This window comes from Pezoporus wallicus, unplaced genomic scaffold (assembly GCF_028554395.1).
Source record: "Pezoporus wallicus isolate ANWC-B61680 ecotype Strahan unplaced genomic scaffold, APGP_CSIRO_Pwel_v1 contig_8473, whole genome shotgun sequence".
Taxonomy (NCBI): domain Eukaryota; kingdom Metazoa; phylum Chordata; class Aves; order Psittaciformes; family Psittacidae; genus Pezoporus; species Pezoporus wallicus.
The window spans coordinates 1,956,352-1,970,829 of NW_026635907.1; the positions used below are offsets into that span (position 1 = coordinate 1,956,352).

Below are 14,478 nucleotides of genomic sequence, written 5' to 3' on the forward strand. Positions count from 1 at the left end.
CAACCATCATGAGAGAGTTTGGGTTGTTTCTTCTGTGCCTCCTTCTCATCTCCAGGAAGGGTGAGTCCTGAGCTTGCTATGAGTCTCTGTCTGTGCAGGGCTTTTCTTCATGCTCTAGTCAAACTGCTAGGGGAATTACCTGATGCAATCAACTCTCCAACAATTGCATTATCCTTTCCATTGTTTAAAAGGATCCTGATATTCCAGGTGCAAATACTGGAAAAAACTCCAATACATGGCTCTGCAATTGTGAGAGAGGTCTTTGGTTTGGGTTTTCTTTTGCTTTTTTTGCTTATTTAACCTGTGCAGGGAGTTCATCTAACATTGCCCCTGCATTGTCAGTGAGATGTAGCATTTCCACCACCACCTTAGAAGTGCTGTTTCATGTTCCTAGTAGTTTTTATGTGATAGACACAATTTGCTGTAGTTCCACTGAGCACTTCAGCCCACGTTTAACTTCAAGTATGCACTTAAGTTCCATTATACTCAATGGAATTTGCTTAGATATGCTGTCAAAAAGTGTTTGCTAGAGCAAGGCTAATGTCTGTGGTGGTATTCAGCTCTTGATCTTGTCTTCATGGCTGTTCCACTGACAAATAGCAGACACACTGACCTGACAACTCCTGTGTAAGATGTGTAGGCTATTTGCCTATGAGCTTCTTGTTTCTTGTGAGATCTTCAATTCCAGGAATGTATGGAATCTGGATATTAGCAGGAGGAAGCCATGGAAGACTTACCAGTCTTTAAGGTTATGGTTAAATCGTACAGAAGATGCTGACAAATCTCTTCACTCATTAGGGAAACTGAGGTCATTCCATAGAAATGGGTGGAACTGGTAACATTAGAAGCACTGATTTTTAACATTATTTCTCTTGTGGAAGGTGGGGATGTTCATGTGCTAAAAGAGAACTTTCTCTGGGTAATATATTTTAAAAAATGCAATCCAAAAAGGTGGCAGAGAAAAGGAAAGCATGTTTTAGGTTGCCTTCCAACCCTCACCATTGTATGATACTATGTACTCAAAAGCACACGATCTGCAGTTCTCCGAAAGTAAGGGTCACAGTGACATGCTGTAAAATAACCAAAATAACATGGAATAAACTAGAAAGCAAAGAGCATTTTCTTCTTTCACTGCCAGGTCCTTATGCTCCATGAGCTTCTTGGAGCCACGTAGCCTTGTACATTCGATTATCTAGGCTGCAAAAGGCTCCTAGGCTATAACGAATGGCAAGGCAGCCTGACTCCAGATCTCAGGAATCAAAGTACTGGCTTGGCGCTGGTTCCAGATAAATAACAGCAGAGAACTGATCCCGCACTGGCCTTTGTCCATTGTGCAGCAGACAATAGATTGATACAAGTTGCACTGGCAGCGAGGTATTTGTCAAATATCATGGACAACAGATATAAGAACATGCAACAAATCTTATCTTGGAATTTACAAAAGGAACCTGACAGTTGAATGCCCAGAGTCCACAGTGAAGCCAGCTGGACCAGGAGTAGGTGGCAATTATTTGCAGGTCATCTTTACAGATTTTGAAGTTACTCTTGGCTATTGAAGGGAAAGCTCCTGACTTAACAAAGCCATTAAGTTGGTTTTATAAGAGAGGAACATAGCCACAGACACTCCTAAAGACACAGTCTGCTGATATAGCCTGCACTTAGCAAAACAGTGGGTAGATACACATAACTATATAGCAAACACTGCCTACAGGTGATGTTTGTTGATGTTGTTGGTTCCTGGGGAAAAGAAATAGATGATACATTGAGTTTTCACTATATACTTCAAAGGTGGGGGGTATCCATTCAATTGAAGGCTGTTTTCATCCTTGAACAAAAGTGATCAGACTGGGTCTGATGGCAGTGGGGTTCAGCTCCCCAGACTGCACTAGGATTTACTAAGACTGTTTGGCCAAGAAAGCAAAATCCCATATGTGACATCAGATGGAAAACTCAGTTTTCCCCTCACCATGAGGCCTGACTGGGAAAATATTGGGAAGAACCCACACAGTGACAACCTGCTCTGCTGACAGGGAGATGCTGTCTCTATTCTCAAGGACATCCTCCTTCCTATAACAGGAGCTAATACAGGGAACTTGCCTGTTCTCACCAGCCTTCCTAAGATGAGTATCTTCAAGTCTTTATTCAGATGCTGCCACAGCTTTCAGTTAGATGCTACTATGATGACAGCAGCACTGATCATTAGGAGCATCAGCTGCTAACACCTTCCCCAGGGGTAATGCAACCACCAACCGATTACTGTAACAAATACGATAGCATAGTACCATGTCTGTGCATGCACTCAAATACAGGGCTGCTACACTGGCCTAAAGCCACCAGATTTATGAATACATGCAAAATCTAATTTTTAACCTTTATTATTATTATATTATTATTATTTAAGAAAAAAAAAAAAGTCTGCTCCCCAAACACATAAATGTCGTAGAATCATTGAAACGTAGAATAGTTAATTGGAAAGGACCTTAAGATCATCTAGTTCCAACCCCCCTGCCATGGGCAGGGACACCTCACACTAAACCATTTCACCTAAGATTGCATCCAACCTGGCCTTGAACAATGCAAGGGATGGAGCATTCACAGCTTCCCTGGGCAGCTCATTGCAGTGCCTCATCACTCTTACAGTAGAGAACTTCTTCCTTATATCCAATTCAAGCTTCCCTTGTTTAAGTTTTAACCCATTACCCCTTGTCCTGTCACTACAGTCCCTAGTGAAGAATCCCTCCCCAGCATCCTTGTAGGCCCCCTTCACATACTGGAAGGCTGCTATGAGGTCTCCATGTCTCCATGCAGCCTTCTCTTCTCCAGGCTCAACAGCCCCAACTTTCTCACCCTGTCTTCATACAGAAGGTGCTCCAGTCCCCTGATCATCCTCATGACCCTTCTCTGGACTTGTTCCAACAGTTCCATGTCCTTTTTATGTTGAGGACACCAGAACTGCACACAGTACTCCAAGTGAGGTCTCACAATACCAGAGGAGAGTAGCAGGGTCACCTCCTTTGACCTGCTGGTCACACTCCTTTTGATACAGCCCAGGATATGGCTGGCTTTCTGGGCTGTGAGCGCACACTGCCAGCCCATGTTCATTTTCTCATCGACCAACACCCACAAGTCCTACTCAGGGTAGCAGGGCTACTCTGAATCTCTTCTCTGCCCAACCTGTAGCTGTGCCTGGGATTGCTCCGATCCAGGTGCAGGACCTTGCACTTGGCATGGATAAACTTCATAAGGTTGGCATCAGCCCACCTCACAAGCATGTCAAGGTCCCTCTGGATGGCATTCCTTCCCTCCAGCATATCAACCGAACCACACAGCTTGGTGTCATCAGCAAACTTGCTGAGGGCGCACTCAATCCCACTGTCCATGTCACCATCAAAGGTGTTGAAAAAGACTGGTCCCAACACTGATCCCTGAGGGACACCACTCACTACTGGTCTCCAGCTGGACATTGAGCCATTGAGCACAACTCTTTGTGTATGGCCTTCCTGCCAGTTCTTTATCCACAGAGTGGTCAAGTGGTCCACCTGTCAAATTGACGTCTCTCCAATTTAAAGACAAGGATGTCATGTGGGACACTGTTGAATGCTTTTTTATGTTTGTTAACTGCAAAAGACTGTTACACAGCTTAAGGCGTAAGGTGCTCACTTTACAAACAAGAGGCCTGCTTAGGAATTAAATCACTTTCAACACTGTGCATGGCACCAGGTCCACAGTAACGAGGCTGCACAATCATGTGCAACTCCTCAGCAAGAACACTAATCAGCACAGGGCCCACCATAGGAGCACAGCATCATTGTCTGACCAACAACAGGGCAATGCAGGAAGGATGGCCAATTTTCCTCTTAAACACTCCTAATAAATTAGTCTTGATCATCTCTTTTTGCTTCCAGGCCTGCAGTCCAGTGGCTGGTCTGTTCACGTCCCATCTGATGTCACTGGTGAGCTTGGGAAGATGGTTATCCTGCCCTGCACTTTCACACACCCCTACAAAACGTTTGACAGGACTCTCACTGCCATTTGGAGGATCAAAGAACCTTACAATGGCACAGTTGTGTTCAAGTGCATTAGTCAGAGCACCAGCGAGCTCTGCAAGACTGCCATCAGCTACAAAAACAAATACAAACTGCTTGGCAACCCCTGGCATAAAGACCTTTCCATCAGGATTGACAACCTGACATGGAGCGACAGCGAGAGATACTTCTGCAGGGTGGAGCTGTCTGGAGATATCCATGACAAGTATGAAAGCAGGAATGGGATAAAACTGCATTTGATCGGTAAGAGGGCAGGAGAGACAAAGGAGGCAAAGCCTCCACATAGGGAAGTTAGAGCCACAATATGTGGAAACTGATGAGACAGACTTCTGAAGGGTTGGCTTTGCCATCTCTGTGGACAGTTTATAACATTTTGGGCAGGGAATACTCATTGCCTTCTGTAGTCTTCCAGTATGACACAAAGAGTGCAAAACAGGGAACGAAATAGGAACAAAAGTGGTAAGGAAATAGCCAGGCTCTGGGGCCGCTGTAAGAGCCAGACAAGTCTAGTATCTAAAGAGACCAACAAGAGAGCTGGTGAGGTGCTTTGGACAAGGCCTGTAGGGACAGGACAAGGGTAATGGCTTTAACCTGCCAGAGGGGAGACTGAGATGAGCTCTTAGGCAGAAGCTCTTCCCTGTGAGGGTACTGAGGCGCTGGCACAGCGTGCCCAGAGAAGCTGTGGCTGCCCCATCTCTGGCAGTGTTCAAGGCCATGTTGGATGAGCCTTAGAGGAATCTGCTATAATGGAAGGTGTCCCTGCCTGTGGCAGTGGCTTGGAACTGGTTGAGCTTTAAGGTCCCTTCCAACACAAACCATAGGCTTCTACGATCCTGTTTTGTCCATTCAGCACAGGACCTGTAAAGGCAGCAGAGAGGCAAGCTGGGGTCAGCAGCCCATGGGAAGGGGTTAAAGACATCCTCTTCATCAGAATCTACACTGGAGAGCCTGAGTGCTCAGCACATGTTAGCAAATGTAAACACATGAAGCCCTGGATGATTGGATTGTTCTGGGATTGGAAAGGCAAGCCACCTGGTACCTGGGTGCCACAGGTTCACACTCCTCTGGAGCAGCAAACAATAAGTACAAACAGCCTGAAAACCAGCTATGATGAGCAAATGCCAAACACTATTCCCATCTCCTAGAGTACACAGTAGATCAGAGGATCAGTGGGAGACCCAGGTGGGCTCAGGAGCATACTCAGACTTCACCCACAAGTGCAAAAGTGCCATGTGTGGGATGACTTTGCATATGAAGTGCAACTGTCTCAGGTCTGCTGTGCACTGTGAGGTCCAGATGGGACCCGAGGGTGAGCGTGGTTACTGCCAGGGAAACTCTACAAGGTCAGCGCTTTCCATCATTGGAGCAGCTCCAAGGCACACTCACACACAGCGTGACCACGGCTCTCCTTCACTTGGAGCAGCTCCTGAACACCTGCATACACAGAACAGCAGGGTAGGACGGCTGCAGGATTAGCCTCTCAGGGGCTGCTGGATTTTACCACCGTAAGAACTGGTTAACATACACAGAGATGGTACCCAGGCTGCACCCTGCTGTGGGAATGGATGCTGACAGTGTGAATAGAATAATTAAATAATGCTTAAAAGGTTAATTTAAGCACCAAAAAATGAGACATGACAGCTAGCACAGCTAGCTTTCCTATGGATCAGTCCTCCACCCTCAAACTCCTGTATCACACAGACAAGGAGAAAGACATGCTGTAGGTGGTTGTGAGCTGTATATTTGTTTTCTAGCCTAACAAAAAACGAGATCAATATTGAACTCATTCTTTTGCTCCATGGGGACAGTCGTTTAATTCCCTTCAGTTTTCAGATGGCCTTTAGGAACCAAATGCATTAAATAGGTCAACAGACCCAAGAGGAGAGGGTTGATAAGTAAGATATGCTTACTCCTACATTCTATGCTTCCTTAGCAGACTAGACCAAAGATGACGTGTTCAGTGGTGGACCTTTTAACATTTCTCATCCCCCAGATGATCTTTACCACTGTTCAATCCTATATGCTGCAAATACAGGATACAAAGTAAGTGGCTCTATTTTGGTATTGATGTGCTGCCCCAAAGCAACCAGGGACCTACACTGGTAGGTGTCACTACAAGGTTGGAGAAAAACATGAAGAATAGTTTGTTGTCAGGCGTGTAAATGTTCCCTGACAATAATTTGCCAAATCTGGCAAGTCTCACACACCAAAGGGCTCGCACAGATGGATCTATGTGTGCTCTGGAGGTCAGAGACCAAAGGAACAGCCGTAACACTTGCAGGAGAGCACCATGGTTGCCTTGTCCTGGACAATGTGCAGGCACAGTCAGTACAAAAGGGTCACCAGCTGTAAAGAAGCCCATGTTACAGACAGCATCAGGCTGTGATTCATGGTGCAGCTGCAGAAAGCACTCCATCCCCATGGACTACTGCCCTGCACAGCCCAGCACCTCTGCTTTCTGCCACTGTGGAAAGTCACAACAGTTGTAGCTGACCAAAGCTCATAAAACCAAGCCATTGCAGAGATAAAACACAAAGAGCCTACGTATCCTTGCACCCAGGCTTCGCTGTGTGAACCCCTTTGCTCCATTATCCAACATAGGCAGGGTGGGGAATTCTAAGGAAAGAACCACAGAATCACAGAATAAAAGAGGCTGGAAAAGACCTTTAACACCATTAGGTCCAACCACTACTCCAGCACTGTCAAGGCTATCACTAACTCATGTCACTGATGGCCTCATCTACACGGTTTGTGAACACTTCCAGGGATGGTGATTCCAGCACTGCCCTGGGCAGCCTGTTCCAATGTCTGAGCACCCTTTGGGAAAGGAATTGCTCCTAATCTCCATCTAAACCTCTCCTGGTGCAGTTTGAGGCCATTTCCTTTTGTCCCATCCCTTGTTCCTTGGGAGCAGAGACCAGCCAAAAGGTGCTGAGAAAAAAAAAGGAAGGAAAGGTTTGAATCCAGCATGACCTGGCTTCAGTGTGCACTTGCGCCCAGAACCGTCACTTGTGCTGAGCTGCACCCCAGAGCGTGAGCAGCAGGTTGAGGGAGGGGATTCTCCCCCTCCGCTGCACTCTGGGGAGAACCCAGCTCTGGAGCAACAACACAAGAGGGATGTGGAGCTGTTGGAGTGAGTCCAGAGGAGGCCACGGAGATGCTGCAAGGGCTGGAGCAGCTCTGCTCTGGAGCCAGGCTGAGAGATCTTGGCTGGTTGAGCCTGGAGAAGGGTCCTGAAGGTAAGACCTTAGAGTAGCCCCCAGTGCCTAAAGGGGCTACAAGAAACCTGGAGAGGTGCTTTGGACAAGGGCCTGTAGGGACAGGACATGGGGAATGGCTTTAACCTGACAGAGGGGAGACTGAGATGAGATCTGAGGCAGAAGTTGTTCCCTGTGAGGGTGCCGAGGTGCTGGCACAGGGTGCCCAGAGCTGTGTCTGCCCCATCCCTGCCAGTGTTCAAGGCCAGGTTGGATGGGGCCTCATTGCAAGTTATTTCATTTTAGAACCCTGACACACTTTCCTGCTTTCTGCAGCTGCCCCCAGGATCATTAACATTACCGTCAGCTCCAATGGGGATCACACGTTCCAAGCGCGCTGCACTGCCGAGGGGGAGCCAGCGCCCACCCTGACCTGGACAGGACCACCCTACAGCAACCTCAGCTCCATCACCAGCACCAGCCACCGTGTCACCAGGGAGCTCCAGTACCTGACCCACGATGGGAAATACACCTGCACCGCTGTCAACAGCCATGGGAGAGCAGAGGGGACCGTGTACTTCTATAGGTTCAGATCATCCAGCAGCTCCTTCTTCCTCATCCTGATCTTTGTGCCACTGGGAATTAAAGTGCTCATTTTGCTGGTGATAGTTATCTTCACCGTTTTCTCTAAAGGAGGTACGTATTGCTGTATCTATCACACTGGTAACCTGCAATGAGATGTGACAGGTAGCATCAGTTAGGAAGGGCTGGGTTTGTTTTGAGCACTTTATAATGTTTCTTCATGATTTTCCACTCTAAAAGGATATTTCTAAGAAGAAATCTAAGAGCAAGCAAGAGGTTGTTCCTCGCTGGCTGGTCACTGGCTGCAGAGCAGAGGTCTCCTTTGAGAAGGGACTTTTGAAAAGACAGAGGGAACAGGAGTTTTTCTGCATCCGAGGAGTAAGGTTATAACTAACAGATGGGCAATTAGCAGAGAACCTGATGCCTACACAGCCAGGTTTTTAATTTATTTGTTTTTTTTCTGAAGCAGACTAATAACCACCTTTTCCCCTGGAGCCCATGGGCAGGATTCATCTTTGCTGCATCCCACTCAACACTTCCATCTCCTGGGGTGGGCATCCTCATTTAACAGATCACACCTCTTGGTCCCCTGGGCCTCACTATCCAGATGCTTCCCCATCACTAGTGACATCCCACCTCTCAGCCACACCAAGGCTATGACAGCAGGGAAACCAGGCTTGTAGCAGATGAGAATCAGCTCATGGACTGGGGAATGAGACCTATCAAGAAGCCCAGAGGCTGCTGGTCCCTAGCCCCCTGCTCTGTGATACTGGGGAGGAGGGGACCAGGAGGGATCCTGGGCTCTGCATTTCAGGCTGGACAAAGTATTGTATTAGCATGACCCACCTTCACAATCTAACATCAACACCTTGCAAAAGCCACTGCTTGTCGTGAACTGTAGGGGCCATAAGACCAACCAGAAACACTTTGCTCCTTATATTCCAGTGCCCAGCTCCCATCCCCATGAAGAGTACCACACACCTGACAGAAGATCTTCTCCCCGTTCACTGGAGTGTTGTGACCACCCTGCAGTGCAGGTCCTCAGCACCTATAGGTCAGTCCTGGCTCCCAAGCTCACTCTGACCACATTGCTAACCCATGTCTTCCTTCTCACTTCACAGGTGCCTCCTCAGCTCCATCCAGCCTCGCCCAGTAAGAATGTCTTGCCTTCTGCTTCTGTTTATCCATCAGGAGTGAGGAGATGGCAAAGGAGAGAAATACAACATGTCCTTGGTCTTGGCAGCCATCTTCTGGCCTGAGAGCAGGGTCCTGGGACAAGGACAGGGCTGGGATGATGGCTTCTGTGAGGGACCAAGGCTTGGGCACTTCTGGGAGGAGGAGAAGGGACTAGGGCAGCAGGCTGGAGAGACCATAGCATATGGATGCTGCAGCAGAAGCTTATGTGGGACATAGCCCCACAGTGTGGTAGGAAACCATATTAACATAGCAAAAGAATGATTCACTTGAGGGACAGAATATGGGAACAGGATGGGATAGGGTCTGTGCCAGGCTGAGAAATGATGAAGAGAATGGAAATGGTGCAACAGAAACCCTCTCTTCCATCTGCACCCCAGTCTCTTAATGATTGGAGCATAAAAGGTGCCCACCCCAAAGCTGATGAGCTCTGAGAAGTGTGGAGGAAGGTACAGAGATCCCAAACAGCTCTCACCTTAGAGCCAGCTCAGGTGTGACAGGGCCATTCTTTGGCTGGCATCAATACCATACTCCCACAGTACCTTTGGCATTTCCCACTGCCCAGCACAACACCAATCCTGAATAGTGACAGCAGGAGTGGCCAAGCTACAAAGGGATGGAAGTGCAAAGGGAACAAACTAAAACCCCAAACCAATCTTTAGACTAAACCTGAAGAAGCTGTATCTGAGGTCAGTATAATTACACCTGCCTAGGGCTGCTCCCTTCCACCCTGAGTTACTCCTGTGTGATCACAGAATCCCAGACCAGTTCGTATTGGAAGGGAGCTTAAAGCTCATCCAGTTCCCCCCCTGCCACAGGCAGGAACACCTTCCACTAGAGCAGGTTGCTCCAAGCCCTGTCCAACCTGGCTTTGAACACTGCCAGGGATGGGGCAGCCACAGCTTCTCTGGACAACCTGTGCCAGCACCTCAGCACCCTCACAGGGAAGAACTTCTGCTGATGATCTCATCTCAATCTCCCCTCTGTAGAGTTTAATCTGAGAGTTAAACTTCTAATAACTATTTGCAAAAGCATAGTTCCACTGATTCACAGTGTCTAAACCACACGCACCTGCACCCTTGACTGTATTCCTATAGATACATACACAGATAACAGCTTAAGAAACAAGATCCTCTGCATTCTACATGAGAAGATCCTTCTCAAGAGAGGTTTATCACAAACTCCTGAAGCTCTGAGCAGCAGGACGGTAGTACTAATTAATGTTCAAAGTGTTGGAAATGATACTGGATGCTCTAAGATGTAAAACATTAGATAGACACTTGAAAGCTACCTGTTGCAGCAGGGAGAATCTGTATCATACAGTATTGCAGACACTCTGACACTCCTTAACTACTGGCTGAAACCACTTCATGAAGTCTAGCACTGCCAGAAATCTGTCTTCACCTTACTCACTTCTCCTATTGCCAGGTCACATCCACAAGACTCCACCTATGAGAACTTTGACCGCAGACACAGTGGTGACCAGACTTTGCCAACACAAAGAACAGCGTTGAGATGCAGCTGAGGACAAGGCAGCCTCATCCACACCCACATGGCTCCAATTCCAGTCTGCTCTGTACAAGGGTACCTTTTCCCACTGGATATAAGACTAATGTTGGATGATGCACAGAAGGTCAAACAGGCCTTGCAGCTGCATGACTTCCATTCCTGTTGCTGCTTAAAAGCCAGGGAAGGCTTTAAAGGGAAAACAAGGAAGAAAACAGAACTCAAAGAGGAACGGAGCTGGAAGAGCAGCAGAGGATCTGCTGTCAGTTCTAACCCAACCTGTGTGTTTTTAGCCTGTATCAGATAGCATTGAGCAAGCACGTAACAGTCGACGATTCTTCTCACATCTTTTTGTTTTGGTGTTTTGCAAACATTACTTCAAAAAGCAGTTTTTCACCACTCCACTTGTCAAACCACATGCAGCTTCCTAGAGCCAGCAAGTGAATTTTCATGTTTCGAATACCAGCTGTGAAAAAAACACTACTTGAATTTCTGCTTGTTTGGGTTCTTCTTTGGGATTTGGATTATTTTTTTTTTTGTTGCTGTTGTTTTAAATTATTATTATTCCTTAACTCCCAGAAGAGCTTATTTAAGAGTTTTAAAAAAATCCTAACTTCCAAAAGGAGTCCAAGTGAAAAAGAGGTTTTCCAAAAGCTGGTAGACAGCAGAGCTGAAAGCAAGGCTTGCAAAGGGTGGTCTGTACTGCAGCACCACTACAGCTCCTAGTGCCAATGTGCACACATAAGCAGAATCTCGGTGCTTTGTAATAAATATGCCATGAAAATGTTCAAATAAACCAAACTGGCATTTAAAAAAAAAACAAAACAAAACAAAAAAAAAAAAAAAAAAAAAGATCCAAAGAAAATTATTTCCAAACAGTTTCCACCTTTGTGTTACATGAAGAAGTTCCCTTAAGGCCCCACTACTCATCTGTCCTGAGATGAAGTTGCTACTACAGTCACTGGCCATCCACAGGCAAGTCTCTAACCCAATTGCTAATGTGTTCCAAGACCAGGTGAATATACCCAGCTTACAATACAGGATGATGCAAGTCCACCTGGAGTCTTGGTCAGGCAGACAAAGGTCCAGGAGAGGGCTGTGAAGAGCAACAGGTTAGCATATAGGAGGATGAGAAAGAATTGAAAGATATGAAGTGGTGACAAGAACTTACTTTCCGGTTTGTTATCACTGGATTCAATGCTCTGTACAATAATGCCAGTGCAGCAGCTCCAAAACTCTTCCCATAACAATCCCATTTCTGGAGCCCACGCAGCTCATGAATCACCATCAAGCCTGTGGTTCTGCTCCAAGCTCATCCCCACCCTGGGAACTGTTATTTTAAAGTTCACCCCTTCACTGGGAAAGGAAAGCACAATTTTAAATTACTTGGAGAGGATAACAAGGGAAAATACATAAAGAAATAAAGAAATAATAAATACAAGGAAATACTTTAACCTGATCTTTTAGATCCCAGTTTAAAATCCCAGCAGTGGAAAAGCTACATTTAATAAAAATAGGAAAAGATGCAAAGAGAAAAATGAAGTTATAGCAGACAGCATAGTCATGGACCAGTAGGCTCAGTTTCAGAGGTATCACAGGAAGAGACCTCAGATATTAGTTGAACAAACTGAACTGGATTTATAAGCCCTTATGGTTTATAGACATAGAATAATGAGAACCCATTTCTACCTATGTATGGGGTTGGGATTTGGCTTACAGGATTCTTCTCTTGAAAACTACTTCTGTAATTCAAGCAATTGGGGTCCAAATACAAAACCCATGTAGGATGCACAGGTGTGCTGACAGCAAATGGACAGCACAGAATAGCTGGAGCAATTTAGATGTAAGAAAACTCATGGATTAGCACTGTTTGGCTTTCACTTACTGGCTTCCAGAGCACAGCCCACGATAAGTGCAGGAAATGGGAGAATAAGGATATCCAGGTACAGGAACCCCACTACACCCCTAAGAGAAACAGAGGAATTAGTTTGCCTGAATCCTGCTGGTCCTCCTAGTGAGGGACCTCCAACCCATCCATCTAAATCAATCTTCAATGGGAAGAGTCTGCTCCCAATCTTTCCTTCTCACTACCTGATGTTCTGTTCTTTGGACAGCAAAGGGTATGGGAGAGGTGCTGAGGAGAGAACTCGTAGCCAGCAGTGGAGTGGAAGGAGCCCACTCCAGTGTATGTGCACAATAAAGTGCCTACAGGACAGCGTTGTGGGGAAAGCTCTCATACCTGTTCTGAGAAATCAGCACAGCCAAGTGCCTCTCAACAGGGGAAACAAGCAGGAGGAATTGAGAGGTCCATGTACAGTTGCAGGGGTACAGTCTCACTGGCATGATGGAGATGCTGTGGGACAGCTCACAAGCCTGAAGAGCTGCCATGGACAGAGACAGCCTCTTCAGGAAGGACAAGCTGAGGATGAGGAGCTGTCCTTAATGTGAGAGTGCAACAGCAACAACAGGGCACTGTCCAGGGGCAGATGATAAGCCTGCTGACAGCTTACAGGTCAGTGTTAGCAGGCCAACAAACAGAAGTGATGGTGTGGTAGGCACCCACTGCACCCCAACATGCCCAGGAGGCACGTGAGGAAGCAGCCCTGTGTTGGCAGGTCTGGCCCTCACCAGGGACTCAAAGCACCACTCAAACCAGTATAGGAGTGACCAAATGCAGCAGGACACATGCCAGGAGGTTTCCAGTACTGTCCTTATCTGGCATCTAATAAATGTGTTCCAGTTCATCTCCCTTTTCCCCCTAGTTCACACACAGCCAGCGTTTGGGAGGATTTGGCCATTGCTCTGTTGAGCAGCTTCCAGAGTCAGTGGTAGCAGCTTCCATCCCCACACCACCACAGCCCCTGTGGGATGCTGTGGAGTCACCCTGCATAGGAGTATGTCTCATACATCTTGCTGTTCAGCTTCTGGTTTTCCACTCCACTGCCTTAAATTAATGCCACATTCAGCTGTTAGGTCCATTTCCCCATTTGTCCTCAATTTTCTTAACACTTAAGCCGCAGTCCACAGGCAACAATTCATCCCAATGCAACATCTGCTGTGCGAGACAAAAGAGATATTCATTCCCCAACTAAACTGTACCAATTATCCAAAAGGCACGCTTTAAGCTGACATTCCAATTTCATCTCCTTTCACTGCAATCTACAGTGCTAAAATCAACACAAAACTATTCTCCTTCTGAGACTACCTGGTTATGTTTATGATGTGAACAAGACCTGATGTGAACAAAACCCTGCAGTTTAGGGCAGAAGGGAGGGTGTGAAGTACTGAGAACATTAAAATCTTTCCAGTAAGACAAGAAGAAACAAGTCATCAATCTTTTGGGCACCATTTATTTGGGCACCACTATTATTTAGGGAGAATAAAACCCTAGGATCTGGTGTTCATATTTGCAACAGAGAACTGCCAGCGGATCTGTTTCTTAATAAAACTGCTCCCCTGTACTCGAGGAAAGCGTAGGTTCAGACTTCTTCCACTACCATGGTCACTAAGAAGCCAGAAGACTGGTTTGGTGTGACACATACAGCAAAAGCAGTAGCTCACGGGGAATTCTCCAGAATTCTTGGTGCTCACCATAGTATTATTGAGAGTACTTTAGCCATGATAATTTTCATCAGAATTATTTGATTAAGAAATGGTAAAAAAAAGGCAACAGTATATTTTCTATTACTTTTCATAGACTCACAGACTGGTTTGTGTTGGAAGGGACCTTAAAGCTCAACCAGTTCCAAGCCACTGCCACAGGCAGGGACACCTTCCATTATAGCAGATTCCTCTAAGCCTCATCCAACATGGCCTTGAACACTGCCAGAGATGGGGCAGACACAACTTCTCTGGGCACCCTGTGCCAGCACCTCAGCACCCTCACAGGGAAGAGCTTCTGCCTAAGAGCTCATCTCAATCTCCTCTCTGGCAGGTTGAACCCATTCCCCCTT

General features: G+C 46.6%; 1 protein-coding gene across 1 annotated transcript; it reads left to right on the top strand.

The window, feature by feature from the left end:
• Window positions 1-8: 8 nt before the first annotated feature.
• On the top strand, window positions 9-10,544 carry SIGLEC15 (sialic acid binding Ig like lectin 15). Its single transcript, XM_057398586.1, has 5 exons — window positions 9-60; window positions 3,906-4,289; window positions 7,580-7,939; window positions 8,947-8,977; window positions 10,448-10,544. Exons 1-5 carry the CDS (start codon window positions 9-11, stop codon window positions 10,542-10,544), a joined length of 924 nt encoding a protein of 307 aa, XP_057254569.1.
• Window positions 10,545-14,478: the final 3,934 nt, after the last annotated feature.

Excerpts from the sequence above, each read along its gene's own strand:
- SIGLEC15 (XM_057398586.1), top strand. The coding sequence starts at position 9 with ATGAGAGAGTTTGGGTTGTTTCTTCTGTGCCTCCTTCTCATCTCCAGG. Across the intron at positions 61-3,905 it reads CCTTCTCATCTCCAGGAAGG|GCCTGCAGTCCAGTGGCTGG; the intron begins GTGAGTCCTGAG and ends TTTTGCTTCCAG. Across the intron at positions 7,940-8,946 it reads CACCGTTTTCTCTAAAGGAG|GTGCCTCCTCAGCTCCATCC; the intron begins GTACGTATTGCT and ends CTCACTTCACAG.